A 24825-nucleotide genomic window follows, 5' to 3' on the forward strand; every position below is an offset into this window, starting at 1 on the left:
ACCCCGACCCCCGAGCCGAGGGGGGGGGCGGCAGGACGGGCCTCCCACCCCCCGTGGGGCAGCGGGCTCCGGGAGGTCCGCCCGCCCCGCGGCTGCCCGGCGCGGTTCTGCTTCCCAGCCACCAGCTCCCTGCGCCCGGACACGAGTAGCAGCTGTCACCGCTTCAGCTCAACCTGCCTCCAGCCTGCCAGGGGACTGGCCACTTTTGATTATTGATCTGAAGGACTGCTTCTTTACTATTGCTCTGCATCCTTGAGACACTGCAGCAGATATTGGACTGGGTTACACAAGGCAGTGTTCGGAGACGTGATCTTGATCTCCCTATACAGCTGACAGTTTGGTGTGGACCAAAATTTTTACTGGGTGCACTTACTCAGCATAACAGAAAAACGGGGGAGATATGGGCCTTGGAATGGATATCTCCTCCACTTCAACAACATAAAACCCTTCTTCAGAAAATTGAGATTTTAGCTGATCTGCTCAAAAAGGGTCGTGAACAGACAATACAGATTATGGGAAAGGAACCTGATCAGATACAGATACCAATGAAAAAGGATACATTAACCTGGTATCTGGCAAACAGTATGGAGTTACAAGAGGCCCTGTTGGGAGCCGGTAGTGTGATTGCCACTGATGATATTCCCAATGTACCATTGAATTGGGTAGGACCGTGGGGTTGCATTCAGTGTCCAAAGAGATCACTAAAGCCCTTATCGGATGCTATAACCTTCTACACAGATGCAGGAAGAAAATCCAAAACTGCTGCAGTGACCTGGCGAGAAAAGGGACAATGGCATCATCATATACTCCAAGCTACTGAGTTGGACACTTTGCAAACGATGGAGCTATTGGCTGTTGTATGGGCCATGATGCATTTCTCTGGACCTCTTAACATTGTAACAGATTCTTTGTATGTTGCAGGCGTGTGTGAGCGAATAGAGGATGCCTCTATAAAAAAGGTTCAAAACAGGAGGTTACATGAACTGTTTATGCAGCTGCAGAGAGCAAATGGTATTTTGAAAAGATATTTGAGTAAATATATAGATACCAGAGAGCCACAAGAAAGGTTGTTAAAGTGTTTGCTTGTTTTGACCCACTTGTGTGTTTTTGGGGAAAATAAGGTTCCTGCTGTGATTCATCACTATGTACATGAAACAGATGGTGTAAAGAAAGATGTATGGGTGAGATATAGAGATCCTAAAACAGGACAATGGCAAGGTCCTGCTAAGGTGTTATATTGGGGCCGCAGATATCTTTGTGTTTCTACCCCTACAGGATCTCTGTGGGTACCTGCTAAATGGACCCGAGCAGCTGTGTTTGATGGAAACTTTATGTTATTGCTTTGTTAATTTTTGCTTCTTTTGTGGACGGTGTAGACTATCAGGCATGGGCCCCACCTCAGCCCAAGACTAACATATGGGTCACCCTGGCAAACTTGACTAAACAGGAGGCTATTTGCCTGTCATTATGTTCTCCTGGCAATCCATTCACAACTTGTTTGGTTGGATTGCCAGCAGATCCCTGGCCATGCCCTGCACATGTACCAACTTGTAAGGTCAGTAATGCTAGGACGAGTGTGGATAATTGGGATCAGTGGATTTCCCACTTTCCTATAGCACCACAAGACCCCAAGAGTTGGAGTTGTTAGGGTCAGTGATGGCAGATGCATGCATTCATTTTAACCATAGAAGCCTGTTGTCAGTCAAGAACCACTCTAATGTTGTAACCTCCAGCATGGCTGTCTACTGTAATGCATTGGCCTGGTGCAATTATACAACAAAGAGAGTGTCAGTCTCATCAAATGACCCTATTCAATTGCCAGCAGGATACTTCCTGATATGTGGGGACCATGCTTGGGCCGGTATCCCATCAATGCTGCACGGGGGACCGTGTACACTTGGACGGCTGTCTCTACTTACACCTAACATGTCCATGATACTGAACATGAGCCGCCACCATCGTAGAAGCAAACGAATGGCTCATGCATTTGCTGCAGACTGCCGGGATGATGTAAAGTTTTGGTCCCCAGCGGCCATAGTTGCAGCATCTTTCTTAGCTCCAGCGGTATCAGCAGCAAGTGCTCATGCTATTTTGAATAGGTTAGGGTGTTGTCTTGCTAAACAAACAAATGCAACTTCTTTAGCAATTTCTAGTCTTTTGCTTGATGTAGATTCTATTCGCCATGCAACACTTCAAAATAGAGCTGCAATTGATTTTCTTTTACTTGCACAAGGCCATGGCTGTGATGAATCTGAGGGCATGTGTTGCATGAATCTTTCTGATCATGCACAGTCTGTTCACTCACAGCTCTCTGAGTTGCGGAGGTTAACTGGGAACTTACAGGTAGAATCAGGCCTTGGTATTGATGGATGGCTCAAATCTTTAAACTTAGGATCATGGTTACATTCTATTGTTAAGGTTAGCATTGTAGTAGCTATTGTAGCTTTGTTGTTAGTATTAGTCTTGCCTTGTTTTTGTATATGCTTGCAGAATATGGTGCGAAAGATGATAACTACCGCATTTAATCAAACCATGCTTGTTCAACAGAAAAACAGGGGAGATGTAGAGAGCTTTTTGGATAATTGGTTAGCTGAGAAAGGACATTTCGATGTGATACCGATGGATAAGGATAGGGGAAACAAGCTGGGAATTATGTAACCAGTGTCCAATCACTGACAAAGGTCATAGTGACCTTCGCTGAAACGGGAAGACGGGGGAGAAAATTGCTTGCCAGAAAATGTAGATATCCTAGGTAGAGAAGCTAGAAGAATACAAACATAGAAACAAAATAATCATTAGAAGATAGAAGTAGGTGTGGTTGATCTAAGTGTGCTTTAACCAATAATGAGCTCAGCTTTTGCAATATGTATAAGCTTCATTAACACCAATATAAATAGGTGTGAGTTTTCAATAAACTTGGGGATTTGTCATCCACGCATATTGTGTGCTGCAATTCCTCCGCCGTTCACGACACCTATTTTTCCGGGTTATACTACCAACGTACGGCGAGTTCTGCAGACCCATCAGCGACACTCCAGAGTTCTGCTGATGAGGATCCTTCAAGACAATCATGAGTCACGGGGTCATGTGAGAGTCTGTCCGAATTTTCCCTCATCTGCCTCACGATCGTCATTGGGGGACCACTGAAGAGAAGACCCCCCCTGTCTTAAATCTCTGGCTCCAAAGGAGAAAGTCATGTGCCTGAGACCTGAGAGCGTTGCCAAGCCATTGTTTGCACAGGTGTTGTTTGCTGTGTGCTACACTGAGCCCAATGAGAAGAAGAAGGAAGCACCGTGCCCTTTGTGCAACAACAGCCTTGGGAGCTGTCCCACCTCTCGGCCTGGCTGGATTCTCCTGAGTTCTGGGTGGTCCCCCCACAGAAGACCCTCACCTGTTTTACAACCACCGTGACAGACAGACTGAGATGTAAGGAGCCTCTCCATCAAGGACTGAGACATGAAACCCCCATGTGAAAAGGCCCCTCTGCTCCTTCCAAGGACTGGGACTGAAACCCCCAGCCCGGGGCAGGTGTGTGGGGGAGGCAAGCTGACCAAAGCGAGATGTTTGCCTGCAGGTTGTGACCGCTGGACCAAGAACACAATGGCTCTCGTTTACTGCTGAGAACATGGACTACCTGTTACATCTACTCCTTATTGTATCTGTTTCCCCCCTCCCCGGCAATTTCCAATAGAGTTATCATAATAAAAACCTCTGAGTTAGCGAGAGACTTCGAGATCTCCCCGACGTAATAGGCGGATCCTCGACTGGACTGGACCAAAGGACTTCGTCTCTATGTTTGGTTTGTCTATCCCCCTCTTTCTCTCTCTCTCTCTTTTGTCTCTCTCTCTTCCTCTATCTTTTTCTCTCCCTTAATCCCTCTCTCGCATTTTGTGGGGTCATTCAATAAAGGTGCATTTGTTTCGATTATCATTGCAAACCCCCTTGTACCGTGTCGGTTCTTTTTGCACCCTGAGATCAAATCCACGAACCATCACGAAACCCGTCCGTGAGGACGGATCGTGACATCCCCCGAGGACCCCTCCCCAAATTCCCCCCCAAAGCCCCCCCACAGCACCCCCAGACCCCGCTAAAACCCCCTCAAGTTCCCCCCAGATCCTCCCAAAATCCCCCCCAAACGTTCTCAAGACCCCTCCCCAAATTCCCCTTACGACCCCTCCAGGACCCCTCACCTGTTCCTGCGCCTCCTCAGCAGCTCCCGGAGCCCCCGTCCTCTCCCAGCGCCTCCCCCGCTCTCTCCAGCGCCTCCTGCAGGACCCGCCCGAGCCCGGGGCCGCTCCCGGGGGTCCCTGAGGGGGTCCCGGGGGGCGGCGGGGGGGGAAGAGACACCCGCTCCATGCTCAGCCACGGGGTCAGGGGGCACCGCTTCGGGATCGGCTCTGATTGGCTGGAGCGGGGCGGAGGGGACGGGAGTTGGTGAGGGGAGACGCCCGGTGATTGGTTGCTTTCGTAGAGGGCGGGGTGATTGACAGCAGAGGGGTGGGGGAGGCGGGCTTTGGCAAAGGGAAGGCGCGCAGTGATTGGTCGGATAGAGGCAAAAAAGGAGGGAGTTTCTGAGGGGAGACGCCCGGTGATTGGTTGGTTCAGCTCGAAGGAGGCAGGAGTAGCTTAGGGGAGGCGTGCGGTGATTGGTTGGATCGGCGCACGGGGAGGCCGGTGTTCTTGAGGGGAGACCCATGGTGATTGGCTCGTTTGGGGCAGGGTGCGCCGTGATTCGTTAATTTGGGACATTAACCACGGTGATTGGATCGTTGGGGCGGGCCGCGCCGCTATTGGCTGGGAAAAGTACGGGATTATTAAGGGAACATTCCCATTTTTTGGGGGGAAAAACTCTTGAATTTTTAAGGAAAAATTCCCGTTCTTTGCAGGAGAAACATTCCCGACATTTTTGACCCTACATGACCCCAAAACACTTGCAATAAACCCCAAATAACCCCAAACAATACCTAAAAGTCCCCCAAATAAGCCCAAAGAAATACAATAACCCCCAAAAAACAAAACAAGAAAACCCCAAATTAAACCCCCAAACAACCCCAAATGATTTCAAGTACAACTAAAAAAAAAACCCCATATACACCAACATAAACCCCAAGAACCCCAAATAATTCCAAATCAGCCCAAATAAACCCAAATAAGCCCAAACAAAACCAAATACTTTCAAATAAACCTAAATATCTCCAAATAACCCCAAATAAACAGAAATAAACCAAGTAAAACCTAAGATAAACCCCAAATAGTCCATAAATAGACCCAAATCAACCCCAAACAATCCCTAAATAAACCCAAAGAAACCCCAAGTAACCTCAGTTCCTCCCGTCCCCACCCCAAAACAGATCCCGACCAATCAGAACGCGCAGCACTGATGACGATCCAGTTGATGCGCAGAAACTCAGAGCACTGGCCCCGCTCAGCGATTTTCAGCCAATCAGCGCCCGGCCCAACACTGACTCATCAGTTGCCAGGCACAGACCAAGGCCTCTTACTGCGGTACTCACAGACCGCACGGGGTAATTTCCAGCCAATCAGAGCGTGTCTCGCTGATGACTCTTCAGTTGCCAGCAGCGCAATTTGGGGAGGGGGAGAAGGTGACCTTGGGGATGGGCTGGGGACCCCAAATTAATGCAAAACGGGGTCGGGACCCCAAAACGGAGCAGGAGGGGCCTGGAGCCCCCAAAACCAAACACGGGGGAGGGGACTGGGGGAAGGATCGGAAAGGGGAGGGAGAGTGGGGAAAAGAGGGGGGTGGGACCCCCAAATCGAGGTGGGAGGGGTATGGGACCCCTAAAGTAAGCTGGGAGGGGAATGGGATCCCAAAACTGAGCTGGGAGGGGGATGGAACACCCCAAACTGAGCTGGGAGGGGGGTGGGAACCCCAAACAGGATGAAGCCAAGTTTGTTCCTGGAATGTGTAAAGTAGTTTATGGATATTCATGAGGATCTATGAATATGCAACAGGCTGATGTCATGGGAGACAAGGACCATCGAGCAAAGGTTGTTATGGCCATCAAGACCCCCCAGTAATTTCGGGGACACCTCTTAATTAATCTGGTTTTAATTAAATCAGCCTGTTGCATATTCATAGACCCTCAAGCATATCCATTACCTAATTTACATATTTCAGGAACTATTTTACATGGCTTGTCCTTGGGGATGTCTCCCCATTTCAGGAGCCTCCACTGAAATGGAAAATTTAAACCCTCTCCCTTTGATTACTACTACTACTACTACCACTACTACTACTACTGCTGCTGCTGCTACTACTGCTGCTACTACTACTACTCCTACTACTAAATTAAAATAATAATTATTTTGGAATTAAGGAGCTCTCAGGCAAAGATATGGGAGTAGAAATAACAGTTCTTTATTAGGAAAAATTAAAAATACAAATGCAGTAGTACAAACAAAAAAAAACAGTGACAGAGTCAGAATCCTCTGGGAATCCAGTGAAAAAGGTTGATCCTCTTGGAATCCAGTGGGAAAAGATTTATCCTCTGGGAATCCAATGGGAAAAGATTTATCCAGTGGGAAATGTGGGAGATTAGGGACCGACCGCAAGATCTCGCGATGTTGGGGCAGACAGAACCCCTCCCCTTTGCCGTTAAAGTTACTTAGCCCCCGTTTTGTTGGCCGTTAACCCCCGTTATCTATAACCCCGTGGAACCGTCAATAAACGCCATTCACCGTCCACCACGTTGGTGCATGCGAGTACTTGGTCCGAGCGGCAGGAGGGTTGCCGCCGTGCCATTCCTGATCCAGGTCGTCACGCCTCAAACGGAGGCAACAGGGAAAAGGGCTGATCCTCTGGGAATCCAGTGGGAAAAGGCTGATCCTCTGGGAATCCAGTGGAAAAAAGGTTAATCCTTGGGAATCCAGTGGGAAAAGCTTGATCCTCTAGGAATCCAGCGGAGAATGAGGCTGATCCCCTGGGAATCCCATGGGAAAAGATTTATCCTCTGGGAATCCAGTGGAAAAAGCTGAAATTTTGGGAATCCAGTGGGAAAAAGGCTGATCCTTTGGGAATCCAGTGGGGAAACAGCTGATCCTCTGGGAATCCAGTGGGAAAAGGGCTGATCCTTTGGGAATTCATTTCTTACCCCCTAAAGACAGGGCAAAGGCAGGGCTATGGAGTTTTTATAGGGTATCCCAAAGGTGGAGTTGGGGTTTGGGTCAGGGGAGGAGTTCTCAGCAACACAAGAAGGGTGAGATCAAATTCCTGCCTCTTAGCAACAGCAGCACTCCACAAAGAACCTGTCCCCAAATCCTAAATTCCCTCTAAAACAACTGAGAAATTATGGAACTTCAGATATATTCAATCAATTTCCTTCATTTAACACAGCTTGGGGTGTTTTTAAAGGATGAAGGTGAAGCAGAGGAAAATTAAGGCCAAACCAAAAGGAGAAGCAGCCAGGGGTGTTCCCAACATGATCACAGGGAATGTGAGTGACCAGGGCTGTGCCCAAAGTGCCTCCTCCAGTGGGGGATGGAGCTGGAGCAGCGCACGAAGCTCTGCCCGCACTCGGGGCACTCGCAGGGCTCCCCTTACCGGTGCCTCCGTTGGTGTTGGGTCAAGTTAGAGCTGCTGGAGAAGCTCTTCCCACACTGGGGACACTCGTAGGGCCTCTCCCCTGTGTGGATGCGCCGGTGGGTGATGAGGGTGGAGTTGCGCTTGAATCCCTTCCCACAGTCAGGGCACTGAAAGGGCCTCTCCTCTCTGTGAATCCAATAGTGCTGGAGGAGACAGGAGCTGGTCTGAGACCTCTTCCTGCATTTATCACACTCGTAGGGCCTCTCCCCAGTGTGGATCCTCTGGTGCACAATCAGGTCGCAGTTCCACCCGAAGCTCTTCCCACACTCCACGCACCTGTGGGGCTTCTCCCCATCATGGAGCTGCTCATGGAGCACCAGCTCCGAGCTCTGGCTCCATCTCTGGCCGCCTTCCCGGCCCAGGCTGGCTCTTTCCCCCTCACATCCCCGCCATCTGCGTTTGCAGCCCCTCCTCATGCGGCAGCTCCGGGGCTTTTCCTCCCCGTTGGCTTCCTGTGCCGTGGAGCCGCTCAAAACGGCCTCTGCCACCAGGTTCTGCCGCGGGCATTTGTCCTCCCTGCTCTCCATGCTCAGCTCCTGCTCTGGGGGAGGAAGGACAAGGACAGGATGGGATTTGCCTCCGTGCCACAGGCAAGGGCAAGGAGATCCCCTCAGGGCGTCCCCGGCAGGACGGCACCGCCACCCCCCCGATGTCCCCCCATGGGGCCTTTTCCGCTCAGCCTTGGACTTCTTCATTCTCCAAACATCTCCCAAAAACCCCAACCCAGGGACCCCCCGGGATATCCAGGCCGAGCTCCCCCTCCCCGCTGACTGGCGCGATGGGGGGGGCGATGATCCCACAGGTGGGGGCTGCAAATTCAGGCAGGGCTCGAGCGCGACTCCTTCAGCTCAGCCTCGATTCGCCTTTGTCCCTCCTCTTCCTCTTCCTCCTGCTCCTCCTGTTCCATCCCCCCTCCCATTCCTCTGTGTTATCCCCACCTCCTTCTCCTCCTTCCATCGCTGCTCTCTCTCTGCCTTCCTCCCTCCTCTTCCATCTCCCCTCCCCCTGCTCCTCTCCCCTAACCGGCTGGAACCCTGAAGGAAAGGGGGCAGGGAAAGGGCGGGAACCGTGAGGGGAAAGGGGCGGGCTCAGGCCAAGGGCAGCAACTGTGAGGGGACGCTCTGGGAGGCTGCAACGGACTGAACATGAACGGGAGAGAAATCAGTATATGTGAGAGTTCTGTTTGCTATCGAATACATTCCACACACCCAGCCCCACACAATCCCCATCCCACCGCTCCAAAATGGGATCCCACTTTTCCCAATCTCCCCCCTCACCCGTCTCAGCCTGGCGACTGTGGAATTGAGTGAGTTTGGTGTGGGATTGAGATTTTTCAGGTGGGTGTGCGCACTTTTGGGGTAAGATTGAGCTGTTTTCACTGGGATTTGAGTGGTTTTGAGGTGACAGATCCATCCCTCTTGGCTTTTGCAGTGCAAAGAGATCCAAAAGAGAGAAACATTAAGGTCAAACCAAAAGGAGAAGCAGCCAGGTGTGGTCCCAACATAGATCACAGGGAATGTGAGTGACCAGGGCTGTGCCCAAAGTGCCTCCTCCAGTGGGGGATGGAGCTGGAGCAGCGCACGAAGCTCTGCCCGCACTCGGGGCACTCGCAGGGCTTCCCTTACCGGTGCCTCCGTTGGTGTTGGGTCAAGTTAGAGCTGCTGGAGAAGCTCTTCCCACACTGGGGACACTCATAGGGCCTCTCCCCTGTGTGGATGCGCCGGTGGGTGATGAGGGTGGAGTTGCGCTTGAATCCCTTCCCGCAGTCAGGGCACTGGAAGGGCCTCTCCTCTCTGTGAATCCAATAGTGCCGGAGGAGACAGGACCTGGTCTGAAACCTCTTTCTGCATTTATCACACTCGTAGGGCTGTTCCCCAGTGTGGATGTGCCGGTGGGTGATGAGGGTGGACTTGTACTTGAATCCCTTCCCACACTCAGGGCATTGGAAGGGCCTCTCCTCTGTGTGACTCTGATAGTGCTGGAGGAGATGGGAGTTGGTCAGAAACCTCTTCCCACACTTGGAACACTCATAGGGCCTCTCCCCAGTGTGGGTCCTCTGGTGCTTGATCAGGCTGGAGCTCTGGCTGAAGCACATCCCACACTCGGAACACTTGTACGGCCTTTCTCCAGTGTGGATCCTCTGGTGGCTGATCAGGATGGAGCTGCACCTAAAGCTCTTCCCACAGTCCCCACACTCAAAGGGCATTTCCCCAGTGTGGGTCCTCTGGTGCCTTATCAGGTGGGAGCTCATGGTGAAGCTCTTCCCACAGTCCCCACACTCGTAGGGCTTCTCCCCAGTGTGGGTCCTCTGGTGCTTCATCAGGTTGGAGCTGTCGCTGAAGCTCTTCCCACACTCCCCACACTCGTAGGGCTTCTCCCCAGTGTGGGTCCTCTGGTGCCTGATCAGGGTGGAGCTGTCGCTGAAGCTCTTCCCACACTCCCCACACTCGTAGGGCCGCTCTCCAGTGTGGATCCTCTGGTGCTTGATCAGGTCCCAGTTCCACCTGAAGCTCTTCCCACACTCCACGCACCTGTGGGGCTTCTCCCCATCATGGAGCTGCTCATGGAGCACCAGCTCCGAGCTCTGGCTCCATCTCCGGCCGCCTTCCCGGCCCAGGCTGGCTCTTTCCCCCTCACATCCCCGCCATCTGCGTTTGCAGCCCCTCCTCGTGCGGCAGCTCCGGGGCTTTTCCTCCCCGTTGGCTTCCTGCACCGTGGAGCCGCTCAAAACGGCCTCTGCCACCAGGTTCTGCCGCGGGCATTTGTCCTCCCTGCTCTCCATGCTCAGCTCCTGCTCTGGGGGAGGAAGGACAAGGACAGCATGGGATTTGCCTCCATGCCACAGGCAAGGGCAAGGAGATCCCCCCAGGGCTGAGCTGCAGCCGGGGGCCCTGCTGGGCTGGGAGATGGAGCAGCACAGAGGGGAAAGGGGCACTGACTTCCTCCTCACCTGCCTCAGTGTCCCGGGGCATCTTCCTCTTCCTCGCAGCCTCCCTGGGGTTGCCAATGGGAAATCCTGGTTTGGGGAAAACAAGGGATGAGCACGTTTGTAGGAGCGTCGGGGGGTAGGACGGTTGGGACGGACGGAGACGAGAGATCTCTGGAGCCAGGCCGTGGAACTTGCGGTTTATTGCAACGGGCCTGGGTGCAGGGCCCTGCTTGGAGCTGCCAGGCACAGCTCGGAGCAGGCCCGAGAGAAGAGAGGGGTAGAGAGGATGAGAGGGTAAGAGAGTAAGAGGGGAAGAGCGTAAGAGAGTAAGGTTCCCGTTACAATACAGTAAATCTTCTTCTGTGTTGAATATTCTATTTCTCACTAGCCAATCTAGTACAAGACACAAATCCTATAGCATTTACATACAGCCTGTAAGAATCACTACATCACCATACTGTGTTACATTTTGAACCCTAAAAACTCCTCTTTGGACCCCTTCTGCTGAGCTAGTAGGGTCTGCTCTGACCCTTGGATCTGTCTGCAAGCAGAGGGAGTTGTTTCATCAAAAGGGGATTACCTTCAGTTGGGCCACACCATTGTTTTCCAGTTGTTCACTAACTGAGGTATCTCAAAGCTTGCTTTCATTTCAATCTTCCTTATAGTTTCTATATTCTCAAAATCTTTTGCCAGACAATCATATTTATAAGGCTTTCCTGTTTCATCTTCCCCAACACACATTGAGTTTGAAGGTCCCTCTGCCCGACTCCATCTCTACAAGTCACCGGCCTTCTGGGCTCCCGAAAAACCTCCCAAACACCAGGATTCAGCCCTGAAAAAGCCTCCCAGGAGTTCCCCGGCCCTGGTCCCTCCCCTCTCGAGTTCGGGGGTTCCCCTCTGTCCCAGCTGCTGGGGTCACGCTTGGATTGGGGGTCCCCCTTCTCCTCGGTGCCTGCCCTGCCCAGGCTGCTGGCAGTCCCAGCAATGCCAAAAGCTCCCCCCGCTTCGCTCTCCCCATTTCGGGATGCCGGGGCTCTTTGGGCTCCCAGGCTCCCTTCTCCCCTCATTCTCTGCTCTGGGCTGCAGCGGCTCCAAGGAGTCCCCCCTGCCCCTCTCCAGGCTCTTGAGGCTCCCGCCAATGGCGGCGCTCCCCCCTCTCTGGGCTCCCCACTTTGGGCTCCTGGGGCACACAGGGCTCTGCTCCTCCAGGCTGCCTCTGCCGGCAGCCGCCACCGCCACCCCCGATGTCCCCCCAAGGGGCCTTTTCCGCTCAGCCTTGGACTTCTTCATTCTCCAAACATCCCCCAAAAACCCAACCCAGGGACCCCCCGGGATATCCGGGCCGAGCTCCCCCTCCCCGCTCACCGGAGCCATGGGGGGGGCGATGATCCCACAGGTGGGGGCTGCGAATTCAGGCAGGGATCGACGGCCTGGCTCCCTCAGCTCAGCCTCCATCCGCCTTTGTCCCTCCTCTTCCTCTTCCTCCTGCTCCTCCTCCTTCATTCCCCCTCCCTCCTCCTTCTGCTCTGTCTTATCTCCCCCTCCTTCTCCTCTTCCATCCCTGCCCTTCCCTGCCTCCTCCTCCTCCCCCAGCAGCAGCCACACCCTCGGTGCCCGTTCCCGCAGCCCTCGCAGCCCGCGGCAGGAGCGGCGATGGAGCCGGGACAGGTCGGGATGGGCAGCGCGGGGCTCTCGGCTGCTCCCAGCCGCTGCGGGCAGGGGGAACCCGGCCCGGGCCAAAGGAGAGGCAAACTGGGCAAACTGGGGGCACATCACAAAGCTAAGGATGCAGCAGAAAATGGAGCTGAAAGAGTTATGTTAATATTAACTCCAAACAAGGAAAAACTGGAAATTCCAAAGGTTACGGAAGACGAGAAAAAAGAATCAAACAAGATAGGAAGTGAACAAGATAAATCAAGGAAATGGAAACTTCTTGATGGAAGACAATTACTTAATAAAACGGGCTTACTAGGAAAATATTAGAAGACATGCATCAGAAAACCCACTGGGGTACTCAAGCTTTGTGTGATCATTTTTTAAGGAACTATGGCTGCACTGGGATTTTTGGAGGAGCAAAGCAAGTTACTGAAAGATGCTTAAATTGCCAAAGGATAAATAAAAAGGTGATGAGAAAAACAACATCAGGAGGTCGTGAGTTAGCTTGTCGACCTTTTCAAAGTATCCAAGCAGAAGTTTAGATTTGTTAGGTTCTGGATTTATTTGTAAAAAAACCCGTTTAATCTAGAAGAAAGAGAACATGCCATAGGTTAGACAGGAGATTTTAGGAGAATAAAAATCTTTAAAGTTTCAGAAACACCCGAGACAAAACAAGAAAAGAAAAAGGGGAAATGAAAGGGAGGGGAACAAGAGGAAGAATCAGAAAGAGAGTGGGATCCATTGCAGCTCTTGCCCCCTCCGTTCGCGGCCGAGGCGCCTGTCCCGGGTCCCGGCTCGCTGCCCGCCTCAGCTCCGCCTGCCCCGGTTTCCATCCCAGGTGCGGGCTCACTGCCCAGGGCAGCTCCACCTGCCCCGGCGCTGGCGGTGAATTTGTGTGCCCTGCTCCCACTGCCCGGCCCGCGGCCGCTCTGCCGGCCATGCTGGGGAAGATGGGGGTTGCTCTGTCCTGCCGCGTGGGCCGAGGTCACCGCGCCGACCGCACCGAGGGCGGGTCCCAGCCATCCCATCCCCGGCTGCCCTGCCCGTGCCAGCTGCGCTGGGCACCGCCGCTGCTGCTGCCGGGGTCTCCCACCTGCCTTTTCTCTGCCGGGAGCTGCCGGATCAGCCGCCATAAGCCATGTGGGGGCTGCCCACGCTCCGGCTCGGTCTCCACGGGAAGATCCCCCTCTGGCGATTCCGGCAGCAGACCCTGCCCACACTCCCACCGAGCCTCGGCGGGATATCCTCCCCTGAGCCCACTCCTGCTCTGAGTTATGTCCCCTTGGTAACCACAGCTCCAGCTGTTCAGGGAAGCTCTCTCTCTCTACAGGAAGCACCTTATTGAAACACTAGGAGCTCAGTTAAAAGGCAGCCCTCTCCAAATTCTTTCCCAAAACACGGGAGAAAGGCTACAGAAGGTAAAAAACTGAAAGAGTTAGATGAAGGGATTGCTCTATTTCCCTTAAGAGAGGTTCCCATGGCAGAGATGCGCTGCCCTGCCCCGCGGGAGCCACCAGCGCCCCTGCCGGCCGTGCCAGGAATTGCACCCAAGGGGAAAGCGCCGCAGCCGAAAGGCCGGGACTGGCTCCGGGCTCTGTTTGTTGGCACTGCCGGAGCTGGTGTTCTTTGTTTGCTTTATTTACACACTAGTAAAGAACTGGTATTCCTATTCCCATAGCTTTGCCTGAGAGACCCTTGATTTCACTAGTCTAAAACTTAAGAGGGAGGGGCTTTGCATTCTCCATTCCAAGAGAGGCTTTTTCTGCCTTCCCAAGCAGACACCTGTCTTGTAAAGCAAGACAAGCACCCACAGGCACTGAGGGGGGCTGCAGGAGGGGCAGAAGAAGGCCCTGCAGCACTTGGGCACAAAGGCCCAGCAGGTGAATGCAAGAAGGGAGCAGCAAAAGGCCAAGCTGAAGGCAAAGGCCAGGGCAGAGCTCCTACAGCCCCTGAGGGATCAGCCCCAGGGCCCAAGGGGGCCCCAGCACCCAGGGCACGGGCTCGGCCACAAGCACCCGGCAGAGGCATTGCCCTCCTCGGCAGGGGACAGCCCACCCTAACAGCCCCTGGCAAGGAATCAGGGCTCCAGCTGCAGGGCACAAGGACACTGCAAGCACAGACAGCAGCACCCTCAGGACCAGCAAGTCCACCCCTTGATGGACATGGATTGGCAGGGCTGTCACAGCTCCCATCACACCAGGGACCCTCCACACTGGAGCCCTTGAGAACATTCAGGTGGGTCTGCATTGAGAGGAGGCCTCTCCTGATGGACACAGGGGCCTCTCAATCCACTCTGAATCTTAGACTTAAGGGGGGAAAATGCTAAAAATATGTTTGATTAGTGAGGGGTTAACTGGGAAAGATGTAGGGTTTTATTCAACCACTGTTAGCAGATTTCCGAGATGGATTTGAAATGAATGAATTTTATTTGCTCCTAATTGTTATAATGATTTACTGGGAACGGATTTGATTGCTAAACTTGGAACACAAATTAATATTATAAAAGGTGATACAGAGGCCAGTTCTGTTGTACCTCTGTGTCAAATGTCTGGCCAGGCCTATGCTGAAGTGAACCCAGAAGTTGGGCAGCCCCAAAGAAAGAGGGAAAATTAGATATGGAGCCTCTCCAAAGTACTCTGAAGCAACCAGGACAAGTGGTGTCTAAAAGCAACAGCCTGTTCCAGGGGAGGGAAGGAAGGGGAATCAGACAAAGCGCAGGTCACCGCCCCATGCTCAGCTCAACCCAAGGAGCTCTGGGTGCTTGTAAGAGCCTGGCACTGAAATGCCCTGAGCAGGAAGGCTTCAATATCTTCTGCTGACACCATGGCACCTAACAGGGGGGCAAAAGCAATTCTGACTGCTTCAGCAAGCACTGGATCAGAGATCAAGGTAGATTCTCCCACAGGAAGCTGGGCTGGCACAGAGCCTGCCCTGGCACTTTGCTGTTGCCAACACCCAGCCAGGACATCGGCTCCTGCCTAAGGAGTGCAAAGCAGCACCACTGGTGGCCAAGGGGCCCATGCCAAGTGTCCCTGAGGCCAGAAACAGCCGCCAGCACAGCTGAACACGGGGGGACCCCTCAGCCTGGCCTCAGGGGCTCTGAAGCCCCGGAGATTTGCACTTCCCGCCTGCAGCAGGACCATGGCAGCCGCCCCTGAGCCTGCCCTGAAGGCAACGCAGCAGCAGCCAGGGCTCCACAGCGGGCCAAGCCCCTGGGCCTGCCCACAGATCCTCTGCTCAAACCCTCGGAAATCCTGGCCACCCTCCCCTGGCACCTCCAGCCACTGCGGCCAAGCCTCGCTGCCACTGCTGCAGCTTCAGCGCTGGCTGGGCCTGCACTGCCACAGCTGCTGGGGAGCACCACGGCACAATTCCACTCTGGGGCTCACTCACACCCACACTCTGGGCTGACTGCGACTGCATTGCTGCAAAATGTACCCATTTTGGTTCTTTTAAATCTTCTTTCTCAACTTAGGCTTGGTTTGCCTTTGCCTTGGGGAAAGGAATTTTAAAGGTTTTATTTAAGGGCTGTTACACCACTCAACGGAGATGAGTTTAACATCTCAACAGACTGGGAATAGCCCAAAAGACACCCACAGAGATAACGACCAGCAACAAAACATCAACGCCCAGCAGCAAACAGCAACCAACAGCTACCCCAGACACTGCCCCCGGCACCGCTGGAGACACCTGGTCTGGAAAAGGCTGAGAAGGAAATCCAGGAGTGTGGACCGAATTCACAGCAGAGGGGAAGAAATCCGGATCCAACAGGAAACCAAATACTAAAAACCTACACAACATGGAAGCAATGAACATTAAAGCTGGGGATTTAGATTGGTTCAGACTACATAAAGTTTAGGAAAAATCTAGTAAAACTCACATGCCATGGAATGATTTTCTCTGCACAGCCAGGGTTATTTGTGAAAGAAATTATTTCTGTTGCACATCCTGGCCAGAAGCAAGCAATGCCTTGACTCTCTAACACTAAAGAGATTCTTGGAGAGTTTTTGTTTTCCCTTGGAGAGGTTTTGTCCTTCAGTGACAAAATTACAACATGAGAAAAATTTTTCATAAAACTCACACTTTATATTTTCAGGTGGGTTTGGGACAGAATTGTGAGAATCAGTTTTTGGTCTGGGTTCTTCCATGTTCGCCTTTATGCTGCATGTGAAAAATGCATGTATTTTATTATTGGCTTTTTGCAAATATTAAAATGAATATTATATGTGTTGTTTTAGAAAGTAATGCTGTATTAGTTTTCTTAAGTACTGTGTTAAATATAGTTTTAGATTATAAAAATTGTTAAAATAGAAACGATGCTATGCAGGATACTTTTTTAAAAAGAAAGGACTCGCAGCGAGATAGCAGCCACAGGACACCTAAATCTTTCAGAGAAGAAGAATTTATTGCTCGCCTATCAGAAGAAACCAACTTCTTCCCACCTCGAAGGCGCTATTAGGATTTGGAGGAAGAAGCTGAGGATGACCAGACAGAATCCTGTATTTGAATGGAATTTATGCATCATGTATGAAGTGTATGAATATGCAACAGGCTATGGTTTTTAAGGGTTAATCCTTTGTTAACGGGTGTCCTTTTTCAGACTCGTGCTGCCCAGCAAAAGGTACCGGGACATCCGTAACACTTTGTATTTATTGTCTCATATTGTCCTAATTCAGTTTGTCCAAATTATTATTACTCTAATTGTATTACTATTTTTATAACCATTTTATTCCTATTAAACTTTTAAAAATTTTAAAAACAAGTGATTGGCGTTTTTAACACTGCATTTTGCAAAATTGAAGAGCATTACCATAATACTTTTAACTCGTAAATAGTTGATACTTTTTGCAAAAAAAACAGATTCTGTGGGGGGCCACACGTGACTCACGAGGTGGCTGCCCTGGAAGAGAAGCTTCATTGCAGGCAGCCTGCAGAGGAGCTTTAGAAATGCAAATGAACACTGCTGGAATTGGGCTGATTCCCTCTGCCCCTCACCCCAAGCTCTGCCTGCTTGCACCGATGGAATTTGCACAGCTCAAGGCAGAGCCCAGGGTGAGGATATCTGACCCTGCAGCAGAAACGGGTGAAGCTGCAAAGGGAAACAGCAAATGGAGAATGTTGGGAAAACTTCACTATACATAAATGGGGGGGAATCATCCCTCTGCCCACTCCCACATGTGCTGTCACTGTCTGTGTTATATACAGGGTATATTAGGGTACTGGGGACTTTTTGCTACCAAAAATTCAGGGAAATCAGTTGGGAATCCAAGTATTTGATGATTTAGTTAGAGAAAAGCAGTCAATTGATGCAGCCCTAGCCGGAGAGAGCGGACAAAAATGGGGAAAGGCCACCAGAACAAATCCTACAACACCATGGACCAGCCCCTGGGAACCCAAACCAATTCATATCAGGAGCCACAGAACCCATTTCTCATTTCAATGGCATCATTAGATTACAAGCTGCCCTCGGAACAACCAACCAGACAGCTCCAGCTCCTGACCTTCCTGCTGAGCAATCCACTGAAATGAGGAACACAACATTTCACCATGGGATGGGATCAGATCATCTGTTAGCAGAAAAAAGAGGAGTTTGTGGAAAACTAAATGAATCCAACTGCTGTTGGCAAATAGATGACAAAGGAAAAGTGGTGAAAAAAAAAACCAACGGAAACAAAAAAGCAGCTCATCTACCAGTGCAAACGTGAAAAGAATGGGAATGGGACACGGTTTTGTGGTTCCCTGGCAGACCATCGGTTAAACGAATGCTGTTTCTCCTCTGTTGTGCTACAGCAACTCTCACCTTTTTACCGTGCTCCACACCTTGAGAGTGCAGCTCATTCAGCAGCTGAGCGAGGGGCCAGGGACTTGTAGATAAGGAAGTAACGGGCGAAACCACCAGCTTCAATAATTGTTACGAATTAACATGAACTGCTGCTCACAGAAAGTCCCGCTACATTCCTGAACTTCCAGAAGAACAAAGACTTAACAGAGCCGTGAATATCGGCTGTTCTACAAAAGTGGGGTTGCACATTAACGAGGACATGCAGTGGGCAGATGTGGAAGTCTGAACCTTCCAAGTACCTCAGCCAGCGGGCAAAGGGAGAGGGAGAAGCGGCCGGGAAAATGAGGATAAAAAGGAGGCTGCGAACTACAACAATGGCAGAGAGCGCACGGCAAATGCCCCACGGCCTCTCCCTCTGCTCAGCAATAAAGTCACTTGTACAGGACTCCTCTGTCTCCTCTGGGCACAGAAACCTCCGGCCACGTCAATTTCCCCGCACAGCCCCGGGCACGGGGCAGCCGCCTCTGTCCCAGCCACAGCAACCGGGCCGAGCCAGCGCTGCTCCGGCAGCGGCTCCTGCCGAGGCAGCGGCCGCAAGGAGACCGCGGGCAGCCGCTCCCGCAGCGCCCTCACGCCAGCGGCAACACGCGCCGGACACGGCACAACGAACCCGCCTGAGCCCCCTGCCGACCCCGAGGCCCGCAGCCAGCCCCGAGCCCCGAGCCCCCGCACAACCCAGCGCGGCTCCCACCTGCGCTCCGGCCGCCTCCCAGCTCCGCCGCCGCCTCACCGCGCTCCGGCCGCTGCCGCCGCTCCCGGGCCCGCACACACGCTCCGCCAATGGCGCCGCTGCCGAGCCACGGCCGCCCTCAGGCCGCCACCGGGGCCCTGCTCCGCCCCGATCCCACCAATCAGCGCGCCAGAACCACGACTGGCGGCACCGTCGACCAATCGCAGTCAGGGGCGGGCTCTGCACACGGCACAGCCTCGCCCCGCGCTCTCAGGGCCCCCCGGGCTGCGTGAGGGCAGAGCCGGAGATGAGGAACAGCCCTGGAACGGGCTCGGGCCCGAGGGGATTGAGCTGAAAACACAAACAAACTTCTCCGCACCTCCCGCCACGGCTTTCCCGGCACTGCGGCTCCGGTGGCTCTGGCTCAGCGGGAAGCCCTGGAGCCTCTCTTCTCCTACCCCTAATTCGGAGCAGCAGTGCATCGCTTTGATTTCCCCCAAAAAGGGAAAACTGCCCCAAACCCCTGTGGATGAGTGGGGGAGAGGAGAGATTTCTGACAGAAAACTAAAAACTCAGAGCAGGATAATGAGAAGTAAGTGAAGAGCCTTAAATCCAGCCTTCCCCCACGCCTCCCTCCTTCCAGCTGCACCTCCTACCCCGGCAGTGCCGGAGACAGGGAATGGGGCCGTGCTCACTTCATGCCCTGGGGCTTCTCCCTCTGCTCAGGGACAGGAGTCGTTCCCCTGCTGCACCCTGGGCTCTCTCCCACCGGAGACTTCTCCAGGAACTTCTCCAAGCTGAGTCCATCCCACGGGGCACAGCCCCCCTCCAAGTGCTGCAGCGTGGGTCACTGTGCCCCGGGGTCAGTCCTGCCAGGACAGGCTGCTCCAGCGGGGCCCCTCTGGCCACGGGGGCACAGCCTCCTCTCAGGCATCCCCGTGCTCCAGCGTGGCTGCTCCGGGGGCTGCAGGGGGATCTCTGCAGCCCCATGGATCTGCAGGGGGATCTCTGCATTCCCATGGATCTACGGGGGGATCTCTGCATCTGGCACCGCCGTTTTTGGAGGCACCAGGAATAAGCTGAGCTCTGCCTGAAGCTCTTCTCACATTCCCCACACCCTTCCCGGCACAGGGAGGGTTTTACCTCCTCACAGCTCTCCAGGCTGGGTTTGCAGCCCCTCCTCGTGTGGGATTTCTGGGGCTTTTCCTCCCCATTGGATTCCTGCGCCGTGGAGCCGTTCCAAATGGCCTCTTCCACGAGGTTCTGTGGCAGGGATTTGTTCTCCCTGGTCTCTGTCTGCAGCTCAGTGCCTGGGGGAGGAAGGACAAGCAGAGGAAGAGACAGGGAGAAGGGAAAAGGAAAAGGCAGGAGGAGAGGAAGGAACAAGAAGGAACAAGGGAGGAAGGAGATGGGAAAGGAACATGGATGGATGAAGGACAGAATGAGGAGAAGAAGGAGGGTGGACAAGGAGAAGATGGGATTTGCCTCCATGCCAGAGGGAAGGAGAAGGAGATCCCCCCAGTCCATCCCTGGCAGGATGGCGTTGGCAGTGAGGCTGTCCTGCAGCGATGCTGGGCTGGGAGATGGAGCAGCAGGGAGGGGAAAGGGGCAGTGATTCCTCCTGCCCTGCCTGGCTGTCCCAGTCTGGAGCATCCTGGCGCTGCCGAGGCCCTTGGAGCGTCCGGCACTCAGGAGCCCGGAGCTCACGGCTGCTTTATAAAGCTGACAAAGTCGGCAGGATGGGTCTGGGTATGATCTCAGCAAACTGGGTTTATTGGTACAGGAACAGGGGACAGAGCTGAACAGGGTCCAGGCACAAAGACAGGGTGCAAGCTGAGGGCACAGGGGGGTTTTTATATGGGGTAGTGAAGGTGGAGCTGAGGGTCAGGGTCCAATGGATATGGGGGGAAATGGGGCAAAGGAGGGGTTAAGGGTCGGGTCAGCTAATAGGGAAACAGGGGCAGAGGAATGCAGTAAACTGGGGCCAATGGAGGGACAGAGAGGGAGAACATTCTAGGCACTAACCAGAGATGGGTAATAGGGGTGAACTAGGGTAATTAGGCCAACGGGCCAATGGGGTAACAGAACTTTCCAGAAATCAGCATGTGCCTGCAAAGATCTGTGGGAGAAGCAAGCTTCTCACCATAACCTTGAAATCTATTCTTCTCATTGGGGACCAGTCCTCCATGGGTGGGAGATTGAGACTCCCATGGGCCTCCACACCAGTGCATCTTCCTTTTCCTCGCAGCCTCCTTCTCCTCCATCCAGGCAAAGTTTAGGATTGACAAATCCTGGCTTTGGGGGAAGAACAAGGGGTGAGCACCTTGGGTTTTGTGAGAAATGAGCCTCACTCTTTAGAATTTTTGAAAGTTTAATAAGGAATAAGAAGGGACAAATCAGTAACAGCGCTGGGTGTTGGCGATGGCCAGAGGCACACCGGTTAACCACAGCAACTCTTCTTGTCTAGTTTCTCCATTGTATTGTTCAAATACATATTCATAATGATTGTACAGATTCAAACATTTCTTTGAACTCGTTTACATGTTCCAGGAATTCTTTAGGTTGGTTTGACCCCCAACTCGCCTTTTTAGAGCACGTGCAGGAATCGTGGATTGCTGTTTTGAGGGTTGTGTGTCACTGCCTCACAAGGGCCCCTGTTCTGTGGTTTCAGCAGGTGACAGTTATTGACAGTGGAAGGGTCAGTGGCAGGGGCCTCATCACATCCCTTCCTTAGATGTTATCTGACCATGCAGACGCTTTTAGCTATTTCCACAAGTACTTTAAATGAACATTAGCTCTTTCACAAATATCTCTGAGTTATTATTGTCAGTTAGTTACAAAAATAAAAGCATTAGTTATTATTTCACAACTACAGCTACTTCTGCAAAAGTTAACATTCTAATGCACAACACATGGCATCCACTTGAATATTTTGCAAAAGCCAAAACTATAATGTATGTTTTTCACACTGTCCACAAACTCAAATATCATCCATAAATGATGTTCTGAGGATATGAGCTACACAGGGGCCAGGCATTGGCTACAAAAAGCTGACAAATTATACTGTAGCAAAAGCAGTGAAAAGTGATTACAAACTGTACTCTATCAAAATTGTTGTGATTAAGAATATTTTGCAGAAGTCAATACCTAATAGCAAAAGCCAACACTACCTAGTTATTTATAACAAACCCAGGGCAGGTTTTTCCCTTGCATGGAGCACCTGGGCCTTCCCCGGGCCCCTTCTGCCCTCCTGCAGAGCCGGTGGCATTTTCCAGCACACACAGTTTGTAACCAAGAGCCGGGTGCAGCCGAGAAGGCTCCAAGCGCCTCCTTCCAGGCTGACTCTGCAGGTGCCGAGGCTGCTCTGGGCTCTGCCAGGGCTCTGCTGGGGCTCAGCTCTGGGCCAGGCTGGGCCCGCCCTCCCCTCACATTGCTCCGGGCAGCTGAGTCACGGCGGGAGAGGGAAGGGACACGTCAGGGGAGTTGAGGTTTGAGAGAGTTTGTATTCCAAAAACTGCCATAACTAACTACCTGTACTAACTACCATAACTAACTACCAGTGCTAACTCCCATAACTAACTAGTTGTCCTAACCACTGTAACTGAAAGCTGTCCTTTGATGAGGGAGGGGTCGATGCCCGTGGATCCCGCCGTGCCCCGGTGCGGGATGAGCTCCGTGCCCCGCTCCAGGTCCAGCCCCCGTTGGAGGATCCACGCTGGATAATCCCGGGTGACCCCCAGGGTCAGAGCCCCCGCGTTGGGAACACACCTGGCTGGGGGCTCCACATCTTCCTGGCTGCCCGCGTGGACACCTGGGTGAAGGCCGGAGGATCTCCGCTGCTTCTCTGGTTTCTGCTCCTCTCCTCAGGGGCTGGGGGGAACACGGGACCCCCCTCAAAATCAGCGGAGCGGGGACAGAACAGGGGGTTCCGGCCGGGCCCGAGCCCACGGGGAGGGGCTGCGGCCGCCGGCGGCTCAGGAGCTCTGTGGGCAGAGAAAAGGGGGTGACACCGGGCTGGGGGCCCCGGCGGGAGCGCACACGCTCCGCCACGGCCGGGACGCCACCCCCGGCACCCGCCCTGACCTTCTTGCGCACGTAGAAGCCGAGCCCCAGCGCCAGGAAGACGAAGCCCAAGACGAAGCCCCCGATGCCCGTCAGCATCTTGCTGCGGGCGGCGTCCGGCGGCATCTCTGGGGGGTTCGCAGGGCTCAGCACCCCCAAAACCTCTCACGGACACCCCCAGCCCCTCCCAGCGCCCTCCCTGTGGCCCCCAGCCCAGCCAGGAGCCCCTGAAACCTCCCCCCGATCCCTTTTGGTCCTGGCCAGGAGCCACCAAAGCCCCTCCCGTCCCTCTCAGCATCCCACAGCCCCCTCCCAGTTGCCCCCCAGCGCCCCAGGAGCCCCAAAGCCTCTCGCAGTCCCTTGGCAGCCCCAGCAGGACTCAGCCAGAGCCCTCCCAGTCTGTGCCCAGCACAACCGAGCTCATGGCGAGCCCCGCTTGGCCATGGCCGATCTCCTTCCAGTCCCTCCGGGCTCACTGCGATCCCTCCCAGTCACACCCAGCGCCCCCAAACTCCCTCCCAGTCACACCCAGCATCCCCAAACTCCCTCCCAGTGCCCACCAGGACCCCCCCAACCCCATCCCACCCTCCCCAGCATGCCCCCAACCCCTTCCCAGCCCACGCCCAGTCCCCAGCCCCTCTCCCAGTCCCAGCCCGGCTCTCTCCAGCTCCCTCCCAGTGGCTCCCAGCACAGCCCAGTGGCTCTGCCAGCGCCCCCAGGGGCTCCCCCGTACCCCAGTGCCGGCTCAGGGGCTGCTCCAGGCTGACGTGCTCCACCTGGCAGCTGTAGGTGAGCCCGCGCCGGGGCGGCGTTTCCAGCAGCACCAGCAGCTGGTAGGTCCAGTCCCCGTTGGGGACCACGTCGGTGGCCACCACGTGCTCCGAGAGCTCCTGCTGGCCCTGGAACCAGCTCACCTGGATGGCAGCAGGGTAGAAATCCATCACGGAGCAGAGCAGGCGGCCGGGGCTGGGCTGGGAGCTCGAGGGGGGCACCAGCGAGATGGACACGCTGGGGGGCACTGGGAGAGAGAGAGAGAGAGCAGGGACGCACTGGGATCAGCTGGGGGGCACTGGGAGAGAGAGGGGAGGGCTGGGCTGGGCTGGGGAGGGACGGAGAACGGACTGGGAAGGACTTGGGTGACTCTGAGAGAGATGGGAGGGAATGGGGGGGCACTGGGAGAGAGGGTAGAGTTCTGAGAGTGAACTGGGAACAGACTGGGAATCGACTTGGAGGAGGTGGGTGGGACTGAGAAGGACTGGGAGGGACTGCGAACACAATGGGAGCGACTGGGAATGGTCTGGGAGGGACTGGGATGGCACTGAGAGGGATTTTGGTGGCACTGGGAGGAACTGGGAATGAAGAGCGCGGCACTGCGAGTCCGAGCCCAGCGCAGGGCACTCAGCGCTGCGGGTCTGCCTGGCAACGGATGAGTCATTAGAGAGACGCGATCTGATTGGCTGAAAAGCGTCAGCTTTCGCGTCGCTGACATGGACGCGCGGGGGGCACTGGGAGGGACTGGGAAAGGACAGGAGGACCCGGTGATGGGCACAAAGAGGGCTGAGGGCTCTGAGGCGATTCCCAGGGAGGTTTTGAGGGGCTCTAGGGTCATTGGCAGGGCAGGGCCCGAAGGGACACGCTCTGCCCCGCGCTCACCTCGGCGCTCCACGGTGATCGAGGCAACAATCTCGTAGTTGTGCCGGCACCTGTCCACGTGAGCCCGCACGAACTCCATTATAGCTGGGTCGCTGTTCCACATCTTGGCATTCTTCTCCCCTAAGGGGGTGAACCCCACAAAGTGCCCCACGTCGCTGTCGAACATCAGGAACTGCTCCCGGTTGTAGATGAACCTCACCACCAACCTCACCTTCTCCGTGCCGTTAATGAAGAGACCATCGGCCTTATGCATCCACTGGAACACCCCTGTGAGTGCAGCACACAGCTCAGGGATGTCCCCCCAGCGTCCCAGCAACACCTCCAGAGCTCCGGGGCCCACCCCGGATCCCCACTCCGCACCCCCTATGCCCCACGGCCGCCACGGGACCCTCCTGCCCGCGCTGCCGCTT

General features: G+C 54.0%; 2 protein-coding genes across 5 annotated transcripts in view; both read right to left on the bottom strand.

Annotated features, from left to right (window-relative positions):
• Positions 1–6357: 6357 nt before the first annotated feature.
• LOC129132016 (uncharacterized) overlaps positions 6358–24825 on the bottom strand; it is a 201807-nt gene continuing 183339 nt past the window's right edge. Inside the window, exons 1-5 of one of the 4 annotated variants that reach the window (XM_077191127.1) lie at positions 18722–18870; positions 10554–10619; positions 9229–10399; positions 8881–9025; positions 6358–8139 (exon numbers count right to left, since the gene is read on the bottom strand). In XM_077191127.1, coding sequence (XP_077047242.1) covers positions 7558–8139; positions 8881–9025; positions 9229–10399; positions 10554–10575 — 1920 coding nt within the window. In that variant the 5' untranslated portion in view covers positions 10576–10619; positions 18722–18870 and the 3' untranslated portion in view covers positions 6358–7557. Of the gene's footprint in view, positions 8140–8880; positions 9026–9228; positions 10400–10553; positions 10620–11897; positions 12030–18721; positions 18871–24825 lie in introns of those variants that run through there. The other 3 variants (XM_077191126.1, XM_077191125.1, XM_077191128.1) reach the window with 3 other exon arrangements.
• LOC143695958 (class II histocompatibility antigen, B-L beta chain-like) lies at positions 22584–24677 on the bottom strand. Its single transcript, XM_077191205.1, has 4 exons — positions 24416–24677; positions 23496–23780; positions 22784–22890; positions 22584–22683 (listed from the first exon to the last, which is right to left on the bottom strand). Exons 1-4 carry the CDS (start codon positions 24666–24668, stop codon positions 22675–22677), a joined length of 654 nt encoding a protein of 217 aa, XP_077047320.1. The 5' UTR covers positions 24669–24677; the 3' UTR covers positions 22584–22674.

This window comes from Agelaius phoeniceus, chromosome 27 (genome assembly GCF_051311805.1).
Source record: "Agelaius phoeniceus isolate bAgePho1 chromosome 27, bAgePho1.hap1, whole genome shotgun sequence".
Taxonomy (NCBI): Eukaryota; Metazoa; Chordata; class Aves; order Passeriformes; family Icteridae; genus Agelaius; species Agelaius phoeniceus.